Below are 26,044 nucleotides of genomic sequence, written 5' to 3' on the forward strand. Positions count from 1 at the left end.
AGTGTTTTACCGAGAGGTCACACCTCCAAGCACCAACATAGTCAAATACTCCAGGATTTAGAAGCTGAAACAGGTTGAAAGTGAAAGTGTTTATGTGCATAATGGACTGAGATCCCTGGAGGTTAGTGGTCTGAAGTGTAGTCCATGGTTACATGCACACATCTGTTCACGCCTACTCATTCATGTACTTAAGTTCTGTATTTAGACCCCTTTATCATTGTGTTAGCACCTTTTAAGCAAGAATAAAAGGGCTTGTCACTCATAATCACCTGATATTATTTGGCTTAGAAAATAATAAGATCTTGTGTGTTGTCCTGAAGTGAATTCACCCTGGTTTGTTCCGGCAGGTGTGAACACACCTTTGTGTGGTGTAGACCATTACAGGATTGTTTGTGAGATGAACATGACCCCGACAGTATTTAACTCAGCTATTATTATTCCCAGAAAGCTTTCGTAGATGGGTTTGCTTTCTATGTCAGAATGTGGTAGGGCAGGCAAACTACCGGTATGTGTTGCACACGTTAATGTAGGTATGCAAAATAGTCTAAATGACACTTGAACTTGTGCTTTCTTCCTGTAGTTATAACGTGTAGAACGCACAAAAATCATTAGTGAAGAAATAAAATCATGTTTGGTACTTTTGCCAAAATTGGATGACTCATGTCAATAAATTCCTACTTGGTTTCAAATTCTTAAACATCAGTATTAATCAATAATACTTTCTCATGTGGCTTACTGTAACTAATTTATATAATCAGCGATTGGCTGGCGACCATACCCACAACCCTAGAGAGGATAAGCGGTAGAAAATAAATGAATGAATTAATGGTTCTGTCTGTTTACAGCGCCACACTTAAGTGTACCTTATATAGCTTTCACCTACGCCTGTCACAAGTCTGTCATTTTGTTGGCTTTAATAAATTGACATGTGCATGCACATTTGTGTGTGAAATAGGGACAACAGCCACAGCTTCAAGAAGCACCCCATAGCTATCTCACTTAGCCAAAGTCAAAACACATTTTCATCAAACTTCCAGCCAAACCCAGGAACGTATAGACTGGGCCCGAGTGCTTCAGATTCAGGCGAGTGTCCAGGTTCCCACTGACAAGCTGCCCAGCTCAGACAAAAGCTGTTGATCTTTGGCAATCTCTGGCATGAGGAGAAGGGAGAAACTAGCCCCGGGAAACCAAAACAAACCGTATTCTGCATTCCTCATCACCACATACAGGAACTACTACCTCATCATCATTCATTAATTTTCTACCGCTTTTCCTCACAAGGGTCGCGGGGGTGCTGGAGCCTATCCCAGCTGTCTTCAGGCAAGAGGCGAAGTACACTCTGGACTGGTCGCCAGCCAATCACAGGGCACATATAGACAAACAACCATTCACACTCACATTCACCGTGCAGCCTTTAATCAGTTTTGTCCATTTAAAAATGTAAATATCTTCTGAAATTGTGAATATTTATTTCATTCATTCATTTTCTACCGCTTTTTCCTCACGAGGGTCGCGGGGGTGCTGGAGCCTATCCCAGCTGTCTTCAGGCGAGAGGCGGGGTACACCCTGGACTGGTCGCCAGCCAATCACAGGGCACATATAGACAAACAACCATTCACACTCACGTTCACCGTGCAGCCTTTAATCAGTTTTGTCCATTTAAAAATGTAAATATCTTCTGAAATTGTGAATATTTATTTATATGTGAATATTTTTCATTTGACTATATTTGACGAAAGTCATCCATGAAAGCTATTGTGTTTGTGTTCATATAAAAATAAGCTATTCACACTGACCAATGCTTTTCTAATATATTATTCTAACTACCCAGCTCAGGCAGCATGGTGTTCAAGTGGTTAGCGCACAAACCACACAGCTCGGAGACCTTGGTTCGATTCCCCCCTTGGCCATCTCTGTGTGGAGTTTGCATGTTTAGCAAGGGCATTGAGTTGGAAGTGAGTCACTATCCAACCAATGGGCTTCAATAAAACATGTTTTACACATGGTTCAGTCCACAAACTGGGGGTTTGAAGGTTTGAGTGATAAGTCTTGTCCTGTCTGAGTAAGCTTGGGCAAAATACCTCCAGTAGATCCTGATTCTTGATGTCTTCAGATTATACACAAAAATTTCTCAGCAATCAGAGCAATCTAACCTGTGGCTTAGAAAGCAGTGTTTTTTTTTACAGCGATGCACGATGCCCTGACATGTGACAAGACGCACATTTGAGCATTCTGAATTAACATGGAGAATTAACAATGGGGCTGAAAAGTGGACTTGAGCTTAACATGTCGGCCTCACAGTCAGAAGACCGACGGTTTGAATCTCATAAAACCCACCTGTTTTATGAATGGTTGTTTGTATACATGTGCACTGGGAATGACTGGTGACCAATATAGGGTGTACCACGCCCCACACCCAAAGTCAGCTGGGATAGACTCCAGCTCACTGACCATCCTAATACGACAAGCGGTATATACTGTGGATGAACGGAATGAGTTATGTTTTCACAGAAAAAAATGAGAGGAAGAATAAAGAAATCAATAATAGTGTTCCTTTCAGAGTATTCACACCAGTGGTTCTTAATGTAGGTCAAGAGGCTGCTGTCAGACATGATAACCAATAGTTTGTTATGCATTGCTTATGACTGTATAGATAATGTATATTGATGGCATGTGACACCTCATGTGACAACATAATCAATGCCACAACCGTCAATGAGGAAGAAGTTAGTGACTTACATGTTGCTGCTGAAGCTGTCCAGTTCATCAGGAAATAACTCATCTCCTCCTCTGTCTTCTTTCTGTTTGGATTTCTTGCGTTTTAACTTGAACGACAACATCCGCCTTCCCTTCTTTTCTTTTGGAGTAATAAGCAAACCATCACCCGGCAATGTGGTGCTGTCACCGGGGCTGACAGCACCTGGGCTGACCGGTGAATTCTTGGTGGTGGTTGCTCCATCTTTGACTGAGTCCGCCCGCTTCAAACCCTTGGCGTCTTTATCTGGTGATTTTATCTTGAATAGATTCTTGACTTTTAAAGTGCTGGACTTACTCATGGTGAACTAAGGCAAGTTGCCCTACTTTGTCGGTTGGAGGAGTGAACTACTGGGCGAACCTGCGGGGCGGGTTACCGTTCACTTCTAAACAAGCAGAGACGCTCGCGCTCCCCAACAGGTGAGCATGAAGTGGGCGGAGGTGGCAAGAACCTCAGGCTGCAGCCTTCAAAATAAAACCCAATTGCACAGACTTATTCCACTTTAAAGTGAATGCAAAATCAGTAGCAGTGAATAAAACACGAGTTTAAACACATACTTTATCGAATACATAATTACATTGTCATAAGTTAAATATTGTACTTGCCTTTATTCAGCCTACAAATATACGTTTCAGGATATGCTTTTATTCCGAAGACAAATAGCTTCCTCCTTGACAGCGTGCCAAGAACAATAAATCCCTTAACAATTCAACAATTTTTTTAACCCTCATAATCCCTGTGATTATTCTATACAACGTTTTGATTGCAAGGCTTTCATTTTAAATACCTGTATTGTTGGCTGTTTTTTGTTTTGTTTTGTTCTGCCTTTATGGAACAGGATCTTTCTGTTTAAGTGTGAGATTATGAAAACAGGAGGCAGGGGAGTTATGTACAGTACAGTATTTCTACAGTGGGTTTTTTTTTCCAAGTGCAACGCTCACTTTATCAAGTCACTGTTGTAATAGCTTCATCTGCTGGTCATATTAGGGAAGCACTTCACCATACTTACTGTATGAATGTAATAACTCTTTTAGTTTTTCAAAGACTATTGGTGTTTGTTGTTGGTGTTAGATCACCAAACAAATTTCAAAATTAGTCAATAACAACACAGCTGAACACAAAATGCAGTTTTATTATTAGGGGGGGGCAAACAAACTTACATAACCCAGTGTGGAAAAAGTGACTCCCCCCCACACACATATAAAAATGCATTTAATATTAAAATCTATCAGTCTAGAAAATGTTAGAAAGCAATTTCTACAATTTTGGGACTCCAGCAAACCACAGTAAGACCATTATCTACAAATGGTGAAAACATGGAACACTAGTGAACCTTCCCAGGAGTGGCCGGCCAACCCTTAATGATATAAAGTTTCACTTACAAACTGTATTTGGTGTTGAGTTGCATTCTCTGTGACTAATATTTACATTTCTTTGATGATCCAAAACATTTTTTGTATTTTGACATTTTGCATTCTCATCTCGCTGTTTCACTCCTGCTCCATTTTGGTGAGTTTTTTTCTTATTAGCAAGTTTATTAGCATCTAAATTCAACCTACTTGTAAGTGTCAATACATAAAATAAGTTCTGTTTATAAATCAGTGTCATTTTTGTGAAGTACGTCTTCTAAAGGGGACAAAAAAACAGTACAAATGAGATCACAAGCAGGAAGATGAAATAATCCCTCCTTCCTTTTTGACTGCATGCTTAGATCTGTGATAATAATCTCTGCTGTTCGACTGTTTCTTCATAAACACCTGAGTGCGTTCACTGGTGTGTTCTTCACCATTGACATCTGATTCAGAAAACTTCACTGGGCAGGAGTCAGATGGATTCAGAAGGTATGTTCCAGAAAATAGAATCAAATGCAGAGATTTGAAATGTAAAAATTCTGCCTGGGGGTTATCTGTCCAAATATTTTTGCCCCTCTCCTGTCACTAATTAACGTTAGCAATCAAAACTAAGCATTATTAATCTGTTTTATTGTATTCTATTACTTTGTGGTGTGTACTGCAGGTAGTGTCAATGTATTTAAAATATTGATATATATGAAAAATTACAGAGCAACTAAAGGTACACAATTTGTTCTCAAAATGTGCATTGTATAAAAGACAGCTTCCTTTTTTCCCACTTCTACATGACTATCTTTGTTAAACACTAAAATGAGAACTTGATGAACTTTCCTACCAGGCATGTGTTACCAGAATGTGTTATGGAAAAAAAAAAGATGTTTGCACTATTAAAGAGGGAAGCAAACGCCACAGCTCTCAGAGTGGCACAGATGAAATGATGTTGTAATGTTTAATATCAATATGAGATTTGAGATTTTTTAGGTCACTATGTTTTTTTCTGACTTCTAAAAACCCTCACTGATTACAATCATCAGCATCTAAGATCAAACAAGTCAAAGTCTAACAACCTGAAGTCGCTTACTTGACTCAAGGGACAAAACTGCGTCACACATAACCAGAGGAAGAGGCAATCTGGAACAGATTGTGGTTTGCAGGTTTTGCTGACAGAAGTATTGTTTTACCAGAAATATGTGGTATCACTCAACCTCTATATTGAGGCTTTGTAACCAATGGCCCTCAGAGGGATCAGTGAAGCCCAGATAAAAGAAAATTGGGATAGGCTCCAGCATAGCCCCGCGAATAGTGAGGATCATCCATAGAAAATGGATGGATGGGGGCTCTTTGATTCATTCATTCATTTTCTACCGCTTATCCTCACAAGGGTCGCGGGGGTGCTGGAGCCTATCCCAGCTGTCTTCGGGTGAGAGGTGGGGTACACACTGGACTGGTCGCCAGCCAATCACAGGGCACATATAGACAAACAACCATTTATACCAAAGAACCTACAATCTGTTATTTTGTTTTCAATGGCAGTAATTTGTTGAAAATCAAACAACCATTCACACTCACATTCATACCTATGGACAATTTGGAGTCCCCAATTAACCTAGCATGTTTTTGGAATGTGGGAGGAAACCGGAGTACCCGGAGAAAACCCATGCATGCACGGGGAGAACATGCAAACTCCACACAGAGAAGGCCGAGGGTGGAATTGAACTAGGTTGAGCTAACCACTCATACACCGTGCAGCGGGTTCTTTGATTATTAGTCGTAAAATACTGAATGGATTTCAATAATTGGTTTCAAAATGTCTGATGAAAACCAAAACGTATGAAATCAGAGGCAATTGGTTCTGATTCTTCTATGTATAATCAAATATTTTCATAGTTAGAGCATTGAATACCTGTTTGTAACCTTCTAAATACATCGTACCATTATTAGAGCCCTCAAGACATGAAATAACACTCCCATAGTCACTTTTCCGCTCATATTACCTAATATAACCCCAAATTTTCCATGTATAGTATTGTACTAGTACTGTATATTGCAAATATCTGCTGTTAAAAAGATTTTCTTCCACAGGGTTGACCATAATGTCTACAGAGTCTCCATACTACAATTACGATTACGATTATAATGGCACTGAAGATGATCCAGACATCGGGTTGTGCAACCTCGATCCAAACCCCACGGAAGTCATCACACAAACTTACATTCACTCCCTCATCTGCGCCTTCGGTCTGGTCGGCAACATTCTCGTCGTGGTCACGTACATATTCTACAAAAGAAGCAAGACCATGACGGACGTCTACCTCGTCAATGTGGCCGTGGCGGACCTGACCTTTGTGCTGGCCTTGCCTTTCATCATATACAATGAGCAGCACCGTTGGATCATGGGTGCTGTGGTCTGCAAGGTGCTGAGGTCCGCCTACAGCATCAACCTGTACAGCGGGATGCTCCTGCTGGCGTGCATCAGCGGTGATCGTTACGTTGCTATCGTGCAGGCCAGGCGCTCTTTCGGGACCCGTTCCAGCTCTTTAATCTACAGTCGCGTCATCTGCTCGGTCGTGTGGGTTTGCGCTGCGGCGTTAACAGCGCCCACGCTCATATACACCGAGTGCTTTGAAGAGACCAGTTTCGGGGCCGAGGCGGCGTCTGTGGTGTGTCAGCTATCTTTCAGTACCGATGAGACGGCAAAGTTAATCAAAGTGCTTATTCCCAGTCTTCAGATGGGCATCGGATTTCTGCTGCCCCTGTTGGTGATGATGTTCTGCTACTCCTGCATTACGTGCACGTTGATGCGAGCGCAGAGCACTCAAAGGCATAAAGCCATACGTGTAGTTTTAGTCGTGGTTGTCGTCTTTGTTATTTGTCACCTTCCGTACAATGTGGCTTTGCTCAACCACACACTGTCCCTTTTTAAGATGAGGGGTTGTAAGGCGGAAATGCTAAAACTCCAAGTTCTGGGGATTTCTAAAAATGTAGCCTATCTGCACTGCTGTCTTAATCCCATCCTCTATGCTTTCATTGGCTCCAAATTTAGGAGCCACTTCAGGCAAATAGCCATGGATTTATGGTGCTTTGGTAAAAAGTACATCTACTCGGCTCGCTCGTCACGTGCCATGTCAGATACCCGCATCTCAGGCTTTAAGTCTTCAGATAGATCCAACAACTTGTCATCGTTCAGTGTGTGATAACTTTATTTAAAAAAAAAATACAGGATGCATTATGTAGTTAAGTTTATGTGAAAGGGCAGCTAAAATATATGTGTCAAAAAAGGTAATTACCTTGGTTAGTGTACGCCTCGGTTAGCATGTTTATACGCCCAAATTTTGCCTCAGTTTACATATATTTTCCAGTTAGTGTAAAATATGGAGTGTGACTACCACTGTGTTCTTAATGTATTTAAAAAAAAAATGTAAATCACAAAATGCATAACGGGCGGCACGGCGGTCGAGTGGTTAGCGCACAGCTAGGAGACCAGGGTTCAATTCCACCCTCGGCCATCTCTGTGTGGAGTTTGCATGTTCTCCCCGTGCATGCGTGGGTTTCCTCCCACATTCCAAAAACATGCTAGGTTAATTGGCAACTCCAAATTGTCCATAGGTATGAATGTGAGTGTGAATGGTTGTTTGTCTATATGTGCCCTGTGATTGGCTGGCGACCAGTCCAGGGTGTACCCCGCCTCTCGCCTGAAGACAGCTGGGATAGGCTCCAGCACCCCCCGCGACCCTCGTGAGGAAAAAAGCGGTAGAAAATGAATGAATGAATGAAAAAGGTAATTACCTTGGTTAGTGTACGCCTCGGTTAGCGTGTTTATAGGCCCAAATTTTGCCTCACTTTCCAGTTAGTGTACAATTTGGAGTGTGACTACAACTGTGTTCTTGATGTATTAAAAAAAAATTAACCACAAAATGCATAACACTGTCGCCCGTCTATGACATCATCAGCTGGTGGCTAGCTCTTTGCTAACTAGCACAGTTACACCACAAGTCTCTGCATTTCTTTTCATTATGGCTGTAAAATAATACACAATGAAGCCAAAATTGCAAAGCCATCACTTGATAAAGAAGGTAAAACCAAAGTTCCACTGCATAAAAGTTCAGATGTCCAATGACACAAATTGTTTTGGTTCGAAGAATTATTTTTAATTGAATACGTATGTTTTCTTATTGGTTGTACTTTTCTTTCTTTGTATTGATGTCCTCAATAAATTGGTACTTCTATCATTATAACTACATAATAATGACAATTTATGTAATGGTTCACCAGTCTCGGTATGGCTATACTGTAAATAGCGTAATGGGGAAATGTATATTTTACAGGTATAACATAGGTGACGCATTATCTTATACGTCATACGTCACCCTTGTAATACCTCTTACTTCCACTGGATGTCCTCAGTAAGCCTTGTTGGTTACTTGTAGGGTTTGACTCACTGCATGATTTTCTTGCATTCAATTTGTTTTATTTTGTCATAAATGAAAATATTATGCTCATAGATAGATCTAGCTATGTATCTGCCTTAAAATCCTGCAAACCAAGCACTGTGCTGTATTTGATATTGAATTAAACAGCACTGCACTTGCAAGGTGAGAAAAAAAACAATAATGGTGATTAATTTCGTGGTATGAGGCACAAATCTGTCCATTGTCCATGGAACTAGCCCTTCATGTGTATTTTTCTTCATGCATTAGCCCCCCCTATCTGTCCATCCATAAGTCCAAACTATTATCCAGCCATCTATTTTTCCATGTGTTCACCCAGCCGTTCGTCCATCGTTCCAATGTCCAGTCCATCACTTCATGTGCGCATCCGTCTGTCAGTCCCTGCATGCCTTCGATTGGCCATCCATGGAGCCTTACTTCATCCCTCCATCCATGTATCCATCATATGTCATAGGTTTTTACTATTCTCAGGACGGTACTGTATATTGATCCTTGCATGTGTCCGTCTATTCCATTTCCTGTTCATCCATGCGTCTACGTCCTTGTGTCCACCTAACATTCTTTGTTCATAAAGCCATTCAGTCCAGATGTCCATTGTTCTATTTTTTATTCAATCATATGTATGTTACTGGGCTGCACGGTGGTCTAGTGGTTAGCGCGCAGACTTCACAGCTAGGAGACCATGGTTCAATCCCACCCTCAGATATCTCTGTGTGGAGTTTGCATGTTCTCCCCGTGCATGTGTGGGTTTTCTCCGGGTACTCCGGTTTCCTCCCACATTCCAAAAACATGCTAGGTTAATTGACAAAGTCCATAGGTATGAATGTGAGTGTGAATGGTTGTTTGTCTATATGTGCCCTGTGATTGGCTGGCGACCAGTCCAGGGTGTACCCGGCCTCTCGCCCGAAGACAGCTGGGATAGGCTCCAACACTGAATGAATGAATGAATGAATGAATTTGTCCATTGGTTCATGTATCTAATTGTCCATCTAGCTATCCATATTTCATCCCTCTATTTGTGTCCATCTTCTGCCAGTTTCTCTATTCTTACAGTACATCCTCCCATGTATCCGACTTCCTGTCCACCCAATAGCCATCATCCATATGTCCCTTCTTTGTTCATCCATTCTTGCAGGCGTCTAATTGTCGAAACCACCTATTTATCCTTTACTTGCATCTCTCCATCCAACTGTCCACTCATCCAATGGACATGTTTCCATCGAGCAATCACTTTGTGTCTGTACACCCGACCATCCATCTAGGGACTGTCCTGTTCTATCCATAGTACATCCATGTATCCCTAGTCCGTCGCTAATCCAACCATTCTTGTTTTGGGGTCTGGGCAAGGCTGGGCCGCATCAGGTTTTAAAAAAAAAACAAAAACGCATTCATTAAAAACAGAAAAATATACAAACTTTTTCAGTGCTTTGGTTCCAATTTTCTACAAGAAAAGCTCTGATAAAACATTCCACTGTTCTCAAATATCTTTTTTTTCTGCACAAAATAAGATGAAAAATAAATAAACAAATCAAGAAGAAAATCAATCAATCAGTAATAAATAAATATAACAATAATAATAAAACGGCAAATAATAAAAACTTAAGAAACCAAATATAGTTGGTGGGTAGACAAATTATTTTTTTCAGATTAAAATGAACAAAGCATTATTAGAGCCCTGTAGACATGACAAAACACGACTATAGTCACATTTATACTTTTTTTTTATTGACAACATATTGCGCAACTGCAGGGTCTTGAGACACATGCTAACTAGAGAGCTAGCGACCTAAACGGTAGCCTTCAAGTTATTTCCTTTAAACTTAAATAGCCAAAAACTTACCACTTCCACACGCATAGGGATGATAACTATTAACAGTTATTTAACCTTTAACATGAACATTAATCAAACGTAATCTTTTCTGGGTACATGATACCATACAGCATCCATATCAAACTTGCGCGGGCCGCACTAACATTAAACTTTCATATCAAGACGGGGGCCTCAAACTAGTGTCCTGCGGGCCACATTTGGCCCACGGGCCGCGTGTTTGAGACCCCTGATGTAAAGCTTATAGCTGACCTAAGCGTTCACCTCTGTCTTTGACTTCAACAAAGCATTGAACATGCAGTATGTTTGGATTTAGGCGTCTCAGCAAATCCCGGTCATTTAGAGAAGTAATTTGGCCACGTTGTAGAAATGTAATCCTTTTTCATGTCAAAGTGCTCGTGCATGGGAACATACATTCCTTCCCCGAGCCAGCTTGGTTCCCCCCCATTAGTTGGCTCATTTTAGGTCCAAAGCAGAGCTGATAAGGGCTCCTGGCAGCTAAAGGATTATCATGCTGGGTCAGACTGTACCCCGCTGCTCTCCACCAAGGAATGCAAAGCAACCAGCCGCTCGGTCACGCACTGACGAGTCAACCATCTGCCAGTCAGTCAATCAGCCAGCAAGGCCCTTTTCAGATTAATTTGATTTTTTATCAGCTAATATTATATGTGTGAAGTATTCTTTGTTTCTTTCTCTGTAAAAGATCCTTTTCTCCTTCATCTGTTGACTGTCAGTGACAGGATATGCTCTGTTTTGGCTATTAAGATTAATGGATCTGGGAACAGACTTTGGTATTTTGATACTGAGCTGCCCCAAGGGGGACAAGGGGGGTCAAATGTTGCACTCTGTTTGGTGCTGAATTACAGATGTAGATGGAATCAGTGAGACAAACAAACAACAAGACATGTTTGCTGTTGGGTACTAGATTTAAAAAAAAATAAAAAAAATGAGATGGGTTGCACGGCGGTCGATTGGTTAGCGCTCAGACCTCACAGCTAGGAGACTTTAGTTCAATCCCACCCTCGGCCATCTCTGTGTGGAGTTTGCATGTTCTCCCCGTGCATGCGTGGGTTTTCTCCGGGTACTCCGGTTTCCTCCCACATTCCAAAAACATGCTAGGTTAATTAGTGACTCCAAATTGTCCATAGGTATGAATGTGAGTGTGAATGGTTGTTTGTCTATATGTGCCCTGTGATTGGCTGGTGACCAGTCCAGGGTGCCCGAAGACAGCTGGGATAGGCTCCAGCATACCCATGACCAAAGTGAGGATAAGTGGCATAGAAAATGGATGGATAGATAAAAAAATTAGAGGAGCCTATCCCAGCTGGAGCCTATCCCAGCTTGGCCTATTTGTAGTCGCCAATTAACCTAGCATGTTTTTTTGGAATGTGGGAGAAAACCCACGCATACACGGGGAGAACATACAAACTCCACACAGAGATGGCCAAGGGTGGAATTGAACTCGGGTCTCTTAGCTGTGAGGCCTGCTCGCTAACCACTCACACACCGTGCAGCCGAGAGAGAGAAAATGAAAGGTGAAATATATGACCTGATATGAATGATGCGCATCTGTGTGAAACATACCGCTAATAATTTTGGTTGGCTTTGTTTCCTGGAAGACAGTTTAACATGAAAAACACACACTGTTAAATGCATATGAGAATATTTGTCATATACACTCGTCATATCAACAATAGAATACTTGCATCCACCAAACAGGGCTTGTAAATCACCAGCAATCACATGCTTTATGGACTGTGTGAGTTTGTGTGTCAAGAGACATGAGCGTGAATTGTGCTTACATTTCTCCCACACACACACACACACACACACACTCAGGGTCATGGCTGCAGTCCCAAGACGCATCAACCAATCCCCCACTAGTGGGACATCGCTTGTAGCCCTCTTTTCATTGGTCTAACTGTGGAAATGAGAATGATGTTCCACCTGTCAGTCGAAAGAAATTCCTTAAAGCTCACAACCGATGCCTCGATGAAATTCCCATATGTCATTAAAGTGGGAATTGGGATGATTCGGTTTAACAGCCTGGCTGCACTAGTTTGTCCTGACAATAAACAAAAGAGACTTTTTAAATGTGAAAAAAACACCACCTGCATTTGTGATTGTGGGGGGAGGCGGGTGGGGGCTTGAAGAAGCACACATGGTGTGGAATAGACATAATACTCAGCAAAGGAGGTCTCTTGTTGTGGGGGTGATAATGTATTTTCCGGCCTGTTTAAGAGATGAAGGTTTTTTTTTATCTGCACAGCAACTGGAAACCTCATTTCCTGGCTGTTTTCCTTCTAGGACCTTTGTCTCAGCCGTGGACCAAAGTTTAATTTCAGAGGTGTGGGGGACACAACCGGCTTGAGTTGGGGAAAGGGAGTGCAACCACAAACGCACAGACCTAAATGTTACGTTGTGTTAAATGAACATGTGTACGGCTAACAGAGTAAGAAAAACACCCACTTGCAAGCACCCATTTAATGAGGCTGATGCAAATGGGAAAATATGTTGTCTTGCTGGAAATTACATAACGATCATGTTAGTTGAACACTTGGAAGGGGGACGGGTTTTACACAACACATTCACCGAAAATTTGAAGTCATCAAATTAAAGTCAGAGTCAAGTCCTGAGTCATTAATCCAAGTCAAGTTGCAAGTCTTTGATGATATTGTCGAGTCTAAAGTCATCATAATTATGATTTGAGTCCACATAAAAATATTTTTTAAGCCTTCATAAGTCGTACATAAGAACGAAAAGACATTAAAAACTCAAATGTGGCTTATTTTTTTATTATTACTGTTGAGAGGCATACATTACAGTGCAAACCATTCTTTGGCAAACATACAATACAAATGTCATGATAGGTACTAGTAGAGCTGCACTGACCACTAGTGAAAGGGACAGTGTTGGTAAGGCATGTTCAGTCTTGCAAAACAGTGCATTCCATTGACACTCAGGAGTTAGTTAAGACGGGAAAAAGGGTAAAAAAAACAAAACAAACCAACACCATTTTTTTCCCAGGTAACAGACGTCACAGTGCTTTGGCACCCAACTTTGAAACTTGGTGCCAAATTGCATTTTGCTGTTAATGAGCTAAAGGGACACACATTTTGGATTATGAATCAAAACACTACATTCAGTACAACTAACACACATTGCAGGTCTTGTGAGACTACATAGGGCCTATTTGCCGGTGCAGGTAAATATATATAACTGTAAACTCACAGTTTCATGTAAAAACCTGTCCTGAATGGAACATTCCAGATGGTATTATTTCGGTTTAATGACAGATGCTTGCTTTGGACGTTACCGCATAAAGAAAAACAATGGAGGGGAACACTGCGGCTGCTTTGCAACAAAACAGGAAGACAAAAACAGTTTTTTTTTGTTTTATATAAGTGAGCTGGTGCATGGGCCTTAATGAGCGTCAGTCACCTAATTTAATACATGTGTACAAGCAAGTCTGATCGCATGTGGTAAGACTATGGAGGAAACATGTTTTCATTGTCACTCTATCCCAATGGTCTGCAACCCTTCCCACCTCACATATGGCTTCCATTATGGCGGAATGAGGGTCACAGGGTTAAAGAAGCCTGCGCTAAGCAGCGTGTTCTGCTCAATGACGTAACGCAGCTGTGAACGGAGTTTGGCAAAGAAACACAAGTTGGGGCAATTCTCTCGAAAGGGGACACTCAACTGGGGCAATACACCACGTTGAAGTGAACACATGATCAAACATTTCATGTCAATTTGGCAATAGAATGTATGCAATTTGTAATCCAGTGCTGCAGGCCCAAGGCAGTAAAGGAGAACAGTCAACAGTAATCATTGCAGTCCTTCAGTTATGAGTAGTGTGGACTAAAGACACCAAGAGAAATATTGCCGTGGTAGATTGAACAGCACCACAGATGAAACCACACCTTTAACATGGTTTCATACGTATATATATATATATATGTTTATAACTAACATTTGGCTTTTGCAGAAAATATTGCAGGAAAATACTGGGACAAAGTTCACAATATGACGGTCGGCAGTAATCAGTAGATATCTCTTATTTTTTTTGCATTAGAATTTTCCATAGGGCTTCACATTATGTTCATTTGTATAAAAAAAAAGAACAAAAAAATGCATTGTTATAACAAGAATAAAAGACATAAAGCACCTTAGATAAAAAGATCTAACTATTTATAAAAAGGCATTTACATCGAATAAAATGATCTTCTCAATTGTGATTTAGCATTAAAAAAAGGCAGATACCAAGTGGATATAGTTTGCTTTATGATACAAAAGGCAATACTTTGAAGGTATTTAGTGATTAATTCATTCATAACAAGGGGTAAAATAGCACCAGTTTTTGGCATCTCTAACCTGAGAAATGTTTGTGAGCAAACAAAAATGGCTGCCTCCTCTCAATCAACTTTCCCTTTCCTGCAGGTTGATGGCAAAACACCCTGTGATGTGACACCAAAAGGGGGCCAAATAGCCTAAATTGTTGCACTGCAAAGGGAGCATTCATCCGTCTCTCGGAGCAGAGGAGAGTCCCGGAGGAGGCAACAATAACAAAAATAACCAAACCCTCTCCCCTGTTCAAAAATGAATAAAAGTGAACAAAAAAAACAATTGAGGCTATTGGGTGTTTTGAGGCTACTGGTGGCCACAGACACCTTCAAGAGTCTCCTCTCCGTGGCTGTCTGACTGTTTCAGACACTAAGAGTGGGATTGTCGGCAGGTCCTGAGGCTTATTCATGGATGCTGTTTGCTTTTTGCCCCTCGGCTACATCAAGACACACGGGGCAGCAGGCGCCTTTTAGCTTGACAGGCTGTTTGCACCGAGCTGGCGGACAAGACTCCACAAAGCAGGTGACCCTGGCGTCCTGCGGCGACAAAGAAAGGGCAAACGGGTAGGTTACCTGATGAGATTAGACCGGATGAAAGGTTCCCTATGGTCACGACTGAGAACTCCAGCCGACACCACGGTAAAGCGGAACAAAAGAACTAGAGCGGGGAGTGGAACCTCAAAAGTTGAAAATCCAAGGAATTTTCTTGGGAAAAATATGTTTTAAAACTTCAGTTTGAGGGCGGCACGGCGGGCGAGTGGTTAGCGTGCAGACCTCACAGCTAGGAGACCAGGGTTCAATTCTACCCTCGGCCATCTCTGTGTGGAGTTTGCATGCGTGGGTTTTCTCCGGGTACTCCGGTTTCCTCCCACATTCCAAAAACATGCTAGGTTAATTAGCGACTCCAAATTGTCTATAGGTATGAATGTGAGTGTGAATGGTTGTTTGTCTGTGCCCTGTGATTGGGCGACCAGTCTGGGGTGTGCCCCGCCTCTCGGACAGGACAGCTGGGAAAGGCTCCAGCACCCCCTGCTACCCCCGTGAGGAAAAGCGGTAGAAAATGAATGAATGAATGAACTTCAGTTTGAACCGCCGCCATGCAGTGTATCCAAGATTTCAGAAGGCTTTTTCGACATATTTTTCAAAAGTATAGGGTGTTAACAACATATAGTAATCCCTTGTTCTTTGTGGTTAATTGGTTCCAGATCCCACAGTGATGAGTGAATTTCTGTAGGATTCCTTATTTATAAATGTAATATTTTTGCAGCAAGAACAAAGAAAACCTGTTCACAACCTTTGAAATATGGTTTCTAAACATTATTATAGCCCTCCAGGTATATTATAACATCCCTATAGTCATCTTTACACTCATTATGTCTACTATATTGTGTAATAAGAGAAAATAAGCCATTTAAGACATAAAAATAAATGCTTTTGTGGAGGTTTATACTTCAAGGTCACTGATTGGCTCATTTCACTGTCAATCAAATAGGGATTCCTTCTCAGAGAGATCATCCAATTGTCATGACGAAGACAAGCGTCCATGCCAGCCCACTGCTCCATAGACCACTTTCGTACAGTGGAACAACCCACCCCATTGGAGTCAGTAGGCTCCCAGCGTGCGACTGTGTAAAAGCGCAGTGGCGCTGCGAGGATGAATGAGAAGTTAAGTCGTCGTGTCAGTTACCTGTGATAAGTCGCTGCTTCTGAAGGAAAGATGAAGGTATTCTAGTGCATATCTAGTCAATGAACTATACACAATTTAGAGGAAGTCGAGCTACCCTTGACAATCGCCACAGCTGTATCATCAACATAACAACCCACTACAATACAATATACCATAAAAGACATTATATAGACACAATTACCATGTTACCATTACAGTTTGGATACAAAGTCAGATACAGTAATGTCACAGCTTGAGTCACTATGGAATTAAAATCCCTCTCTGGTAATCGTAATGGCATCTCGTCTATTTTTTCGTTTCAATATTGTTAACAATTTAGCCTTGGTGGAGGTCTGCGCTCTATTAAGTGACATTCTAATCATAAGTGGCCATTAGAATCTTGTTTAGGTGGCCTACGCCACATTCCTAACCTACCTTGCAATGACATTGCGTGCATGGGTCCTCTTTCCACTGCTCTCCATCCGTCCGCTCATGAAGGTTTCTGTCAGTGCAGTCAGTCTTGCTCAGACGGGCTTCCAGTCGTTTAATCTGAAAAATGTGACAGATGTGACAAAGAATTGGGCTACTAGTTTCTTGCATGGTTGTTGACTTAACTAGTGCCAGTAATGTATTTTAGATTTAAAAATATACATATTGTTATATTAAGTACTTTGACCAGGCCTGTCAGAATTCAGAGGGCTGGCCCATGTAACATTCATGCTGTTTTTTTTTTTTTAACTAATCAGACATTGTATCTTCAGGAACTTAACATGGGCTCCACTGACTTTCATAAAGCAGGTGAGAAACACGATGGAATTCAAACTTAATACGCATACTATTATACTATGCGACGAGGTGGCTGAGTGGTTAAGGCGATGGACTGCTAATCCATTATGCTCTGCACGCGTGGGTTCTAATCCCATCCTCGTCGGAGTTTAATTTACAAATTTCCCCACTGAGGGACGAATTAAGGCATATCTTAATTATTTCTTATCGGAATAATTTGTTTTACTGATTAAATAAACTTCAACACAGTTTTATGATGTTGCAATGAAAGTGTTTCTGTATACTGATATGCAGTTTGATTTATAACACACTTTGCACAGCATAGTTCAGAGGCCTGCACTTACATAAAACTCTAGTCACTTAGTCACTTGTTATTTTCTATTCACTTAAAACACGTTTGCACTGATGCCATTATTCATTTACAGCGGCAGTGATAATGTACGTCTGTAGCCACAGCTGCCCTGGGGTAGACTGACAGACACTGCCAATTCAAGCCAACCAATTCAGACCACCAACCAGGCATTCATCCACATTGATACATTAGTGTAAGGGACGATAGATAGACGCAAGGTGGGTGAAATGTCTTGACCAAGTACAACTTCCTCTACCTTCTTTTATGCCATACAGGTACTATGACTACCCAATGTACAGCATGTAAATGAATCCAGACACTTACCTGTCTTCGTAAACTTTTGATCGTCTTCTGCATGTCAGAGACAAAGTCCTGGAAGTCGTTGATTGAGGGTTCAGTGCTTTTTTTGGGAGTCACAGTGACATTGATGATGCTTTCTCGGGTTTGCTCCAGGGGACTGCAAAATGTTGAAAGAAAATTATAAAAAGAGCTATGAGGTGAACATGCGTGTTTACTTTGCAACCCAGGATTACCTGTTTTGTTTGATGTTGTCGATAGGTTTACTGTCCTTGTAGCTGTACTCTGCTGACCTGCGCCCCCTAAAGTGGTAGGAAAGTGCGTTGAACTGACCCTTGGTTCTGCAATCTGGGGGGTGTCAAAAACAACAACACACACCACGGTTGACTTAAAGCAACAAACAATAACGGTTGTGCATAGCAGTATAGCCTTTTTTATATTTAGTATGTTTCAACCTAGTTCTTCTGCAAGTATTCATCAGAATAAGTATTTGGACATGTAAAGGAAGTGAAAGCCTGTCCTGTTGTGGCGCTGGTCTTGTGTCTTTGTATGTGATGTTTTTTACTTGTATGCCAAGGTTTGTTTTTAACAGTCCCACATTGTGCTCCTTCATTTAGGAGTCTAGTTTGGAAGTATTTTTTTCCCCCTACCCTCTCCTAGTGTTGTCCCCCTTCATCGCCCAATCAGCATAGTATGTTGTATAGTATGCATGGACGGATGATTGCACTATTTCACTTGTACTTCTGTATAAGTGACAAGAATAAAGGCTCGTACTCTTAGTAGTGGGACGTTTGAAAAACACTGAATACACTAAAATTAGGGGTCATTGTTGTTGGAAGAGAGGGCTTAGATCTTATATTTTTATGTTTGATGGGGTGGAACTGAAGTGAATGAAGCAATTTGGGAGTCTGGAAAGACGACATATAAATCCCATCCATTACTACGTAGAATTATTATTATTTAATAATCCCAAGAAATAATTTGTAAAATAGATATTCGTACAGCGCATCACAGGAAACCAAGGCCAATATTCCCACTTTGTTTTGGCTTCATTCATCTACATATTCATGGTGCCAAGCATTCTGTTGACATTCTTTAAATATTCTGATAAACCTAAGGAAGGAAGCACCATTACCTGCAGTACGTGGTATTGCCCTTTCATGTAGCAGACACCATTGTTTATACGACTATCTAGAGATAACAAGACTTCCTGTTCTGATAGTGAGGCATGACCACACTAAGCCACTAGTACATACAGTGCAGAACAGATGTATTACACTGCCACCCAAAGTAAGATTTATGTCAAATCTGCCCTGAATTAACCTTGGCAACAACAAAAACATGTTTTCTTTCTGGTGATTACATTACCTTCCACGCTGCATGGAGACTGGCCAGTTGGGTGAGACAAACATGCCATGGCTGAGATCAAGTGGACATTTTTTTGTCTTCTTTTGTATTTCAAGTAGAATATAATTAGCTTCTGTATTAATTCTTTTTAATAACAGTGTTGTATTGAACCTAACCAATAATTAATACTTTTTTGTTTAACCATCCATGCGACTTCTGGTGCTGCATGGTCTTCGTCAACAAACGGCTTTGCTCTGCAGAATTTGCATGCTGACTATTTGATCAAAGGAGGGAAGTTTTCCTGACCTCTCGGTGACCAGGGAAGGGCAGTGCATTATTCAGTAATAATGTAGTTTTCCAATGTAGTAATATGTAAGTAAGGGCCGTCTGGATGATACTTTTCAAAAATATTAATGTAAGTTATTTGTTTAAATATGGACCTAGCTGAATGAATATGTGATTTGCATTACCTTCGCAGCAGTCTTGCCACATGCGCAGGTCAATCTGTGGGATGTCATCGCAGCTGCCATAGCCATGCGGAACCTCTGCTACCCTGAAGATATCATGCTGGACTCGAGTGATGTTATCTCCGTTGTCACACAGTACCCGAGACAAAGAGGCCTGTTTCAACTGGGTCAGCTGGGCGGGAGTGAACACGCCGGGGTTTTCATACCAGAATCTGCACGTGACAGGGAAAGTAAATGGGAGGTGTCGTGCACAGAAACATCTAATAACTAAACTACAGTTTCCACCAAGCAGTTAAAATCTTGTCCACATTCAGGTTTGTTATTCTTTCACATTTTCAAAACAATATTTTGTCTACCTGTCTCCATTTCTGAGGCGTTTGAACTGAGATGCCAGCAGACACATGAGGGTAGGTCCAAGTCTACTGCCGGGGACCAGGTCTTCAGCCATCAGGGCAGGGAACAGGTCGACATTCAGTGGAGTTCCATACAACCTATCACACAGTAAACAATGTTTAAAGGTATAAATAGATAAACCCACAGATTATTGGGTTACATTGAAAGTTTATAAATTCACCTCTGCAATTTTTCTCTGACACTGGGATTCTTAATTTCGTTCCTCAAATCCTCAAAGCTCTGAGCGGATGTCAAGTTACAGAACGTCCTGTAATCGTTATATGGTGGTATGCCATGATCTCTTCCACGTTGTATGTTCATGGCTGCCAGGTCCAACGCTACAGCGTGGGCCATAGAAAACAACCTCTCTGTCAGCTCTGTATTGAGTAGCTGCGAGGAGACTCGCATTTTACCCGCCACGCCAAAGAGCCCGCGAAGCAGTGGGTCAATGCCACCCTCGTTCACGATGCGAAAGGGGGAGAAGAAGGCCCGGTGCAGGGAGATGTGACCTTGGGGAATGGGCTGGAAGTCCTCATCCAACCTGTAGAGTATCGGGTTAATGAGGGTGTGCCCGAAGCGGAATGCCGCAGTGGCGAAAGCATTGAGGATGCCCGCGTTAATATTGGGGTCATAACCTGTGTACGGCCCAATCATCTTCATGCCTGCCTCGCCTAGGATCTAGAAGACAGAAAGAAGGCTCATCAGCTGTGCTACTGGTATCAGATACAGTGGAACCTTGGTTTTTGTACTCTCTATTTTTACTTTAGGGTTGAGTTCAACAAAAAATATTGATAAGGACATGTCTCGGTTACTGTGCGGCCAAAGAATGTGTCTTACAAACTAGTCGAGTGTCCCAAAAAACCATTAAAACATTGTCGATGGTGGTTCCATTGAATTCAATTGAGTACAAAATACAATGGTACAGTAGAATCAGAGTAGTATAATGTTGTGATGTACAGTTGTTATAATAGGTAGGAGTAAAGGTAGGAACCTCTAACAGGTCGCGAGAGAACGGTTTCAGGTTTAAGGGAGACACACTCTTTAATGTTCAATCCCCTCCCGTTCTCGCCGTGTTCATCAAAAAGTCTTCTATCAAATTCAGTGATGTTACATGTTAATTTATCCATTTTATTTGTCATTATATGTGTATTTTGCAGAGTTTTCTGCATGTAGACCTACAGTCTGATCATTTTCTGTAAAACGTTTTTTGTGTTAATATTATTGGGTGTCTGACGATTTCTTATGGGTAAAATTATTTGGTTTTTGTACGCTTGGGTTTTCCTCTGACCTTTTTGAATGGATTAATAACGAAAACCGAGGTTCCGCTGTACTGCATTACTGTTTTCATTGGATTAAACCAAACAACAAAGCATACAACAGCAAAAGAAAGGAACTGTTACCTTTGGCAACCAGTGACTATATGTGATGTGTTGCATCTGGGCTCCTAGTATCTTCCTGGACTCATGGTAGATGGTGTCTCCATCCCAATGGGGGTTTAGCCTCAGTAGTTCTGTGGCTATGCGGTTGTGTTCCCTGAACCACACTGTGTGCATAGCGGTCAGACCCAGCTGCTCGTTGGCTCGGTGGTCTCCGGCCAAGAAGCATGGAATTGGACTCTCGTTTTCATCCCTCATGCACTCGGTGGGTGGTCCAGTGGCAAAAGGAAGCAGTGGTTTCCCTGTGCGTTGGATAATCCCTTGTCGGAGTAAACCCCTCTGGCTGGCCAAATCCCGGATTTCCTCAGATTCATGTCGTGAACTACCGTATACGTTTGAGGCGTCGATGTAAGAGGTGAGCTGGTTAATTTGCTCCCTTGGGTACACGCTGTTCATTAGGAGGGATGTCATCCCACTGCCACACACGGGGCTGGAGCGCACAAAAAACATGCAGCGAGCGCCGCTTCGTAGCTGCCGTGCATCATTGGGAGGGAACTGGATGGGGAAACACGGTGGGTCATTGGTGCACACCTGCGTGCACAGCTGGCCGTCTGAGAAGCGAGACTGGCTGAGGGCCGCCACAGTGGAGTCCAAGTCATGGTCCAGAAACTGACCCCATTGCATCAGCATGTGGGTGTACTGCTCATCTGGAGTAATGGTCTCTGTTCCAATCATGGTGGTGGACACCAGCCTCGGAAGTGGCAGCCTGTAGCCATTGTGTGCCTGCTCAGTGGCTCCCCTTGGCAGGTTAAATCCATTATCGTAGACAGATTTCAACAGTCGCTCAAAGTGCGTGAGCGAGGCACCCCACATGGGGTGCTGAAGGTTGTTGCAAGTGCCGTCGTGGGTGCGGTATTTCTGGTGGAAGCAAATATCTGAGCAGTTGTTGAAACGGCGGTGGGCCGTGCAGCCGGACAGGTTGGCGATCACATCAAGAAAGTGTGGCGATACCAAGTCGTTGTAGCGAAATTCTGTGGGAACAGAAAATATATCTTGTCTATTACATCAATTATTGAACAATCATTCCATTTTTTTGTAGATCATGTAGATTCAGGTCTCGGTGATTTACAAGTCAATTTGTTAGTTTACCAATACGTCCATGAACATGTTGACGTGTTATGACTAATTACTTCATTTGATTTACTGCTTGTTTGGTTATTCAACCTTGGTCTACACCAGAGGTCTCAAATGAATGTGTGTGTCTGGGTGAGGCATTCATCCGTCTATTTTGTCTGTTTTGTGATCTCAAATTATAATAAATAAATATGTGACAAAAAGTAAAACATAATGTTCATAATGCTAATGTGTCCTGTTCTCATCTCTGATTGTAAGTTAAATGCCTCAAAACCGCATTAGTTCCTAAGAGAAGGTGGTGCACCAATGCAAACTCCATCCACAGGCAATTACTGCTCTCTCTAATATGGCAGTAAAGAGCTACAAGTAACAGTAGAACTTGAATGGGGCTATGAATGCAATATTTCATAAAGGAACCAGCAACAGAAAAAACCCTTGTCAATTAGCACAAACAGAAAGATGTCGAGCTTTTGCATAAACAATGGGGTGATGAAAATTATCGACTGTAAGACCCATGCATTAATAATACAACAACATGCACCCCACATTGTACAATAACCAGAAAATGCATGCAAAACCACACAACATTTTGATGTAAATTTTTGATGTTTACCAAAAAACATGCTAACCGACGACGACGCTAACCACTGTACATGTATTGTTGCACACCTCATAATTACTGCAGTCTGTTTGGTCATTAGACTCACCAGTGCCATTGGTGTCAACCATAAGACCCTGGTTGACGTGGTTCTGGATGAGAAGCAGAGTCTGCTCAAAGATCTCGCCAGCTCGAGCCTGCTCCACCGTGTAGGGGTCACGAGGATAACGAAAAAGAGCAAGGAGCTCACCTGGAGTACGGGGCTGACTAGAGGGAGAGATGTGAGAGAGGATGGAGAGAGGAGTCAATGTTGAAAAAACAGGCAAGGCTAAATCTTGTGTCTGAGAAGAAAATGCCGATTGGAAGTATAGAATGACAGCAGCGCTGTGTACCCGGGAGTGGCTTACTTCCAACAATAAACTGTTTTCAATTCATTTCTGCCTATACAAAACATTCGCTAGTTGTATCATACAGCACTTTAAGTTTCTGTTCAAAGGCAGCCTAAAATACATTTAGTTCTGATGGCCGGCTACACAGATGTATGGATGTTCTTCATGGTTACAGCAACAAGGGCACTATATAAGGGCATTCGATGTATTGTTTTCCAGAGTCAGTGTTTTTTCATTAAAAAAACCCCAAAACAAAACAGCAGTCTGCTAAACTGTGATTGCCATTAAAGACAGATGGAAATTCCCTTGTCTCATTTTTAGGTCGGTGGTTTGTGCTGCGTGTGTATTTCTGTTCTTCGTGCTTATGTGTTTGTCCTCTGCATCGTGTGTGCATGCCTCGGCCGAGTACAGCACCATATGTGCATGCCAAGATCAACACAACTGCTTACCAAATCTTTCAACAGGATGGAAACACTTATGAACTCCACTGAACCTGCCAACAGTGACTGAGATTGCTTCTTCTTTATCATCCCCACAATGATTAACTATGGCCAGATGAGAAAAGTGGTAACCTTGATGATGATTAAACTCACTGATTATGTTATGTTTTGAAGAGGATACTGTATGCCAGTATATTATTTGAATTATGACTCAAACTAAGGATATGCACCTTAGATGCTGCAAGACTTATATTATTATGAATCTTCACAGGGTCAAATATTTCATCATACACTCCACAAAAAGTAACAACTGTCCTGATCTTAGGTGGTGCAATTATAATTATAATAAGACATATCTTCATTTAGTGTCTATTTAGTGCCATGTATCATACTGAGGGGGGTTTCTAATATTCCGACCCTTGTTGTAATGCAGCCAGTATCAAAAAGTCAAATCATTAAAACTTCTCAGTATGCAACTAGGCTACACTGCAGTTTTCAGCCAAGCAAACCAAAACCGCAAAACTAAATATAGTGTTAAGTACATTTTTTGACAGCGCCTTAACCTTTTAAGCGTCAGAGTCTTTTCAAGAAAATATTACTATTTCAAATGGCTGTAGGTTGAAAAAGTTTAGAGATGAACTACTATACTGTAAATGGGCATATTTGCATATTATTCTTTCTTTCCCCACGCCCACCATAGCGGTGTTTTGACCACCTGTGCTACACGCACTGTATGTTGTCTTTTAGGAGAAACACATGAATCCTATGAGATGTCCAAGAACACGGCGAAGCTCCAAAATGTGCTGCTGTGTGGACTGTCACGGAGGGCAGACGCACTGCCACCAGCAGCCGTGCGGTCCCATCCATGTACGGCACTTCAAACTCATTAAACTCCTTAACTTTGCATAGAAACACACCCTAAAGTGCTGTTCATATATATAGTAAATGATGTATAAAGATGTCTACCACCTCCTGGTGTAAAACAGTAACTAGATAAGGCATTATGGCGTGTTAAATTCAGCAATGCTGCTTGTCGCAATTTTACAACTTTGGCGCTTAAAGGGTTAATACTGGATGTTATGAAATACATGTGTACCTGAAGTTCTGGAAGCTCATGTTGCATGAGTCTCTGACAGCTTACCCATCAAACAGACGTCTCCTTGTAGACTCGATGGCGCTGTCCACATTACGGATTGCCTGCTCAATGGATGTGCTCACAAAGGTGTCACCCTCTCTGCTTACTGCTGGAACTGTTGTTGCAAGCGAAAGAGAGATAGTGGATAGAGGACAATGCATGACTGGTGTTAATAACATGTACTGGAATGCAAAAAGTCAAGACACTGCGTGCAACTTCACAATTACAACATGCACAAACAAAAAAAAAGCCACGTTCTCAAGCACGCAATTTAATTATTTGTTTTAGTGCAACCATCAGTCACTTATCAGTGCCATTTATTATGTTACATTACTTTATCTGCAAAGTCTGGCTCGCTACTTTGTTTAGTAATGGAACATAACGTGGATTTGACTATTACCGAGATTCATGTGGGTGTATTCTATTTTATTCTATTAAAACTAAAACTAAAGTTGGACTAGGATGCTTCACTGTGTGGAGAACACGACAGTAATAAGCACCATCTGAAAATATCTATTTTCCTTCATTTTTAATTCCGGTTACATTTTAATATTTAGCAAGTTTAGACACTGTTTTTCCCTACTTTGCGACATGATAAAAAAAATAAAATAAAGAGTCCTACCTGTGACCGTTAGCACCATGCTAGCAACCTGATAGCCAATGGGATTGCGGGCTACACACTCGTAGCGGCCGGCATCAGCGGTGCCCACATCCTTCACCTCTAAAAAGCCATCAGTGCTGATGTGGAATTTACCACTCTCTGTCACCTGCACGCCGTCCTGGGAGAAAGACAGGGTGGAGTTGGTCAGGTCAGACAGAAGGTAGAAGTCATGACCTTAGTATAGAGGTAATGCATGGATTTGACCCAATATTATCAGAGAACAAGAACAACAGTATTTTTGCTCTGATAATGTCATAAAATTGTCAGAATTGAA

At 41.7% G+C, this 26,044-nt stretch overlaps 3 protein-coding genes and 1 non-coding gene across 6 annotated transcripts in view; 2 read left to right on the top strand and 2 right to left on the bottom strand.

The window, feature by feature from the left end:
- The window catches only part of crybg1a (crystallin beta-gamma domain containing 1a), a 31,867-nt gene extending 28,735 nt beyond the window's left edge, over positions 1-3,132 (bottom strand). The window contains exon 1 of the mRNA XM_058089998.1: positions 2,740-3,132. Within this exon, the coding sequence (XP_057945981.1) occupies positions 2,740-3,056 (317 nt within the window). The 5' untranslated portion in view covers positions 3,057-3,132. The remainder of the gene's footprint in view (positions 1-2,739) is intronic.
- Positions 3,133-4,565: 1,433 nt separating this feature from the next.
- Positions 4,566-7,301, top strand: ccr6b (chemokine (C-C motif) receptor 6b). Its single transcript, XM_058090672.1, has 2 exons — positions 4,566-4,596; positions 6,190-7,301. The coding sequence occupies exons 1-2, from the start codon at positions 4,584-4,586 to the stop codon at positions 7,299-7,301; spliced, it is 1,125 nt and encodes a 374-aa protein (XP_057946655.1). The 5' UTR covers positions 4,566-4,583.
- Positions 7,302-13,169: 5,868 nt separating this feature from the next.
- LOC131140479 (peroxidasin) overlaps positions 13,170-26,044 on the bottom strand; it is a 39,885-nt gene continuing 27,010 nt past the window's right edge. For 2 of the 3 annotated variants that reach the window (XM_058090951.1, XM_058090949.1), the window contains 11 exons: positions 25,732-25,888; positions 25,116-25,224; positions 23,255-23,412; positions 21,438-22,444; positions 20,219-20,715; positions 20,001-20,135; positions 19,648-19,856; positions 18,067-18,178; positions 17,858-17,990; positions 16,831-16,944; positions 13,170-15,266 (listed from right to left, as the gene is read on the bottom strand). In XM_058090951.1, coding sequence (XP_057946934.1) covers positions 15,132-15,266; positions 16,831-16,944; positions 17,858-17,990; positions 18,067-18,178; positions 19,648-19,856; positions 20,001-20,135; positions 20,219-20,715; positions 21,438-22,444; positions 23,255-23,412; positions 25,116-25,224; positions 25,732-25,888 — 2,766 coding nt within the window. In that variant the 3' untranslated portion in view covers positions 13,170-15,131. The remainder of the gene's footprint in view (positions 15,267-16,830; positions 16,945-17,857; positions 17,991-18,066; positions 18,179-19,647; positions 19,857-20,000; positions 20,136-20,218; positions 20,716-21,437; positions 22,445-23,254; positions 23,413-25,115; positions 25,225-25,731; positions 25,889-26,044) is intronic. The other variant, XM_058090952.1, reaches the window with a different exon arrangement.
- Positions 17,245-17,326, top strand: trnas-gcu (transfer RNA serine (anticodon GCU)). Its single transcript has one exon. It is a non-coding gene; the product is annotated as a tRNA-Ser (tRNA).

Source organism: Doryrhamphus excisus, chromosome 13 (assembly GCF_030265055.1).
Source record: "Doryrhamphus excisus isolate RoL2022-K1 chromosome 13, RoL_Dexc_1.0, whole genome shotgun sequence".
In the NCBI taxonomy this organism is placed as follows: Eukaryota; Metazoa; Chordata; class Actinopteri; order Syngnathiformes; family Syngnathidae; genus Doryrhamphus; species Doryrhamphus excisus.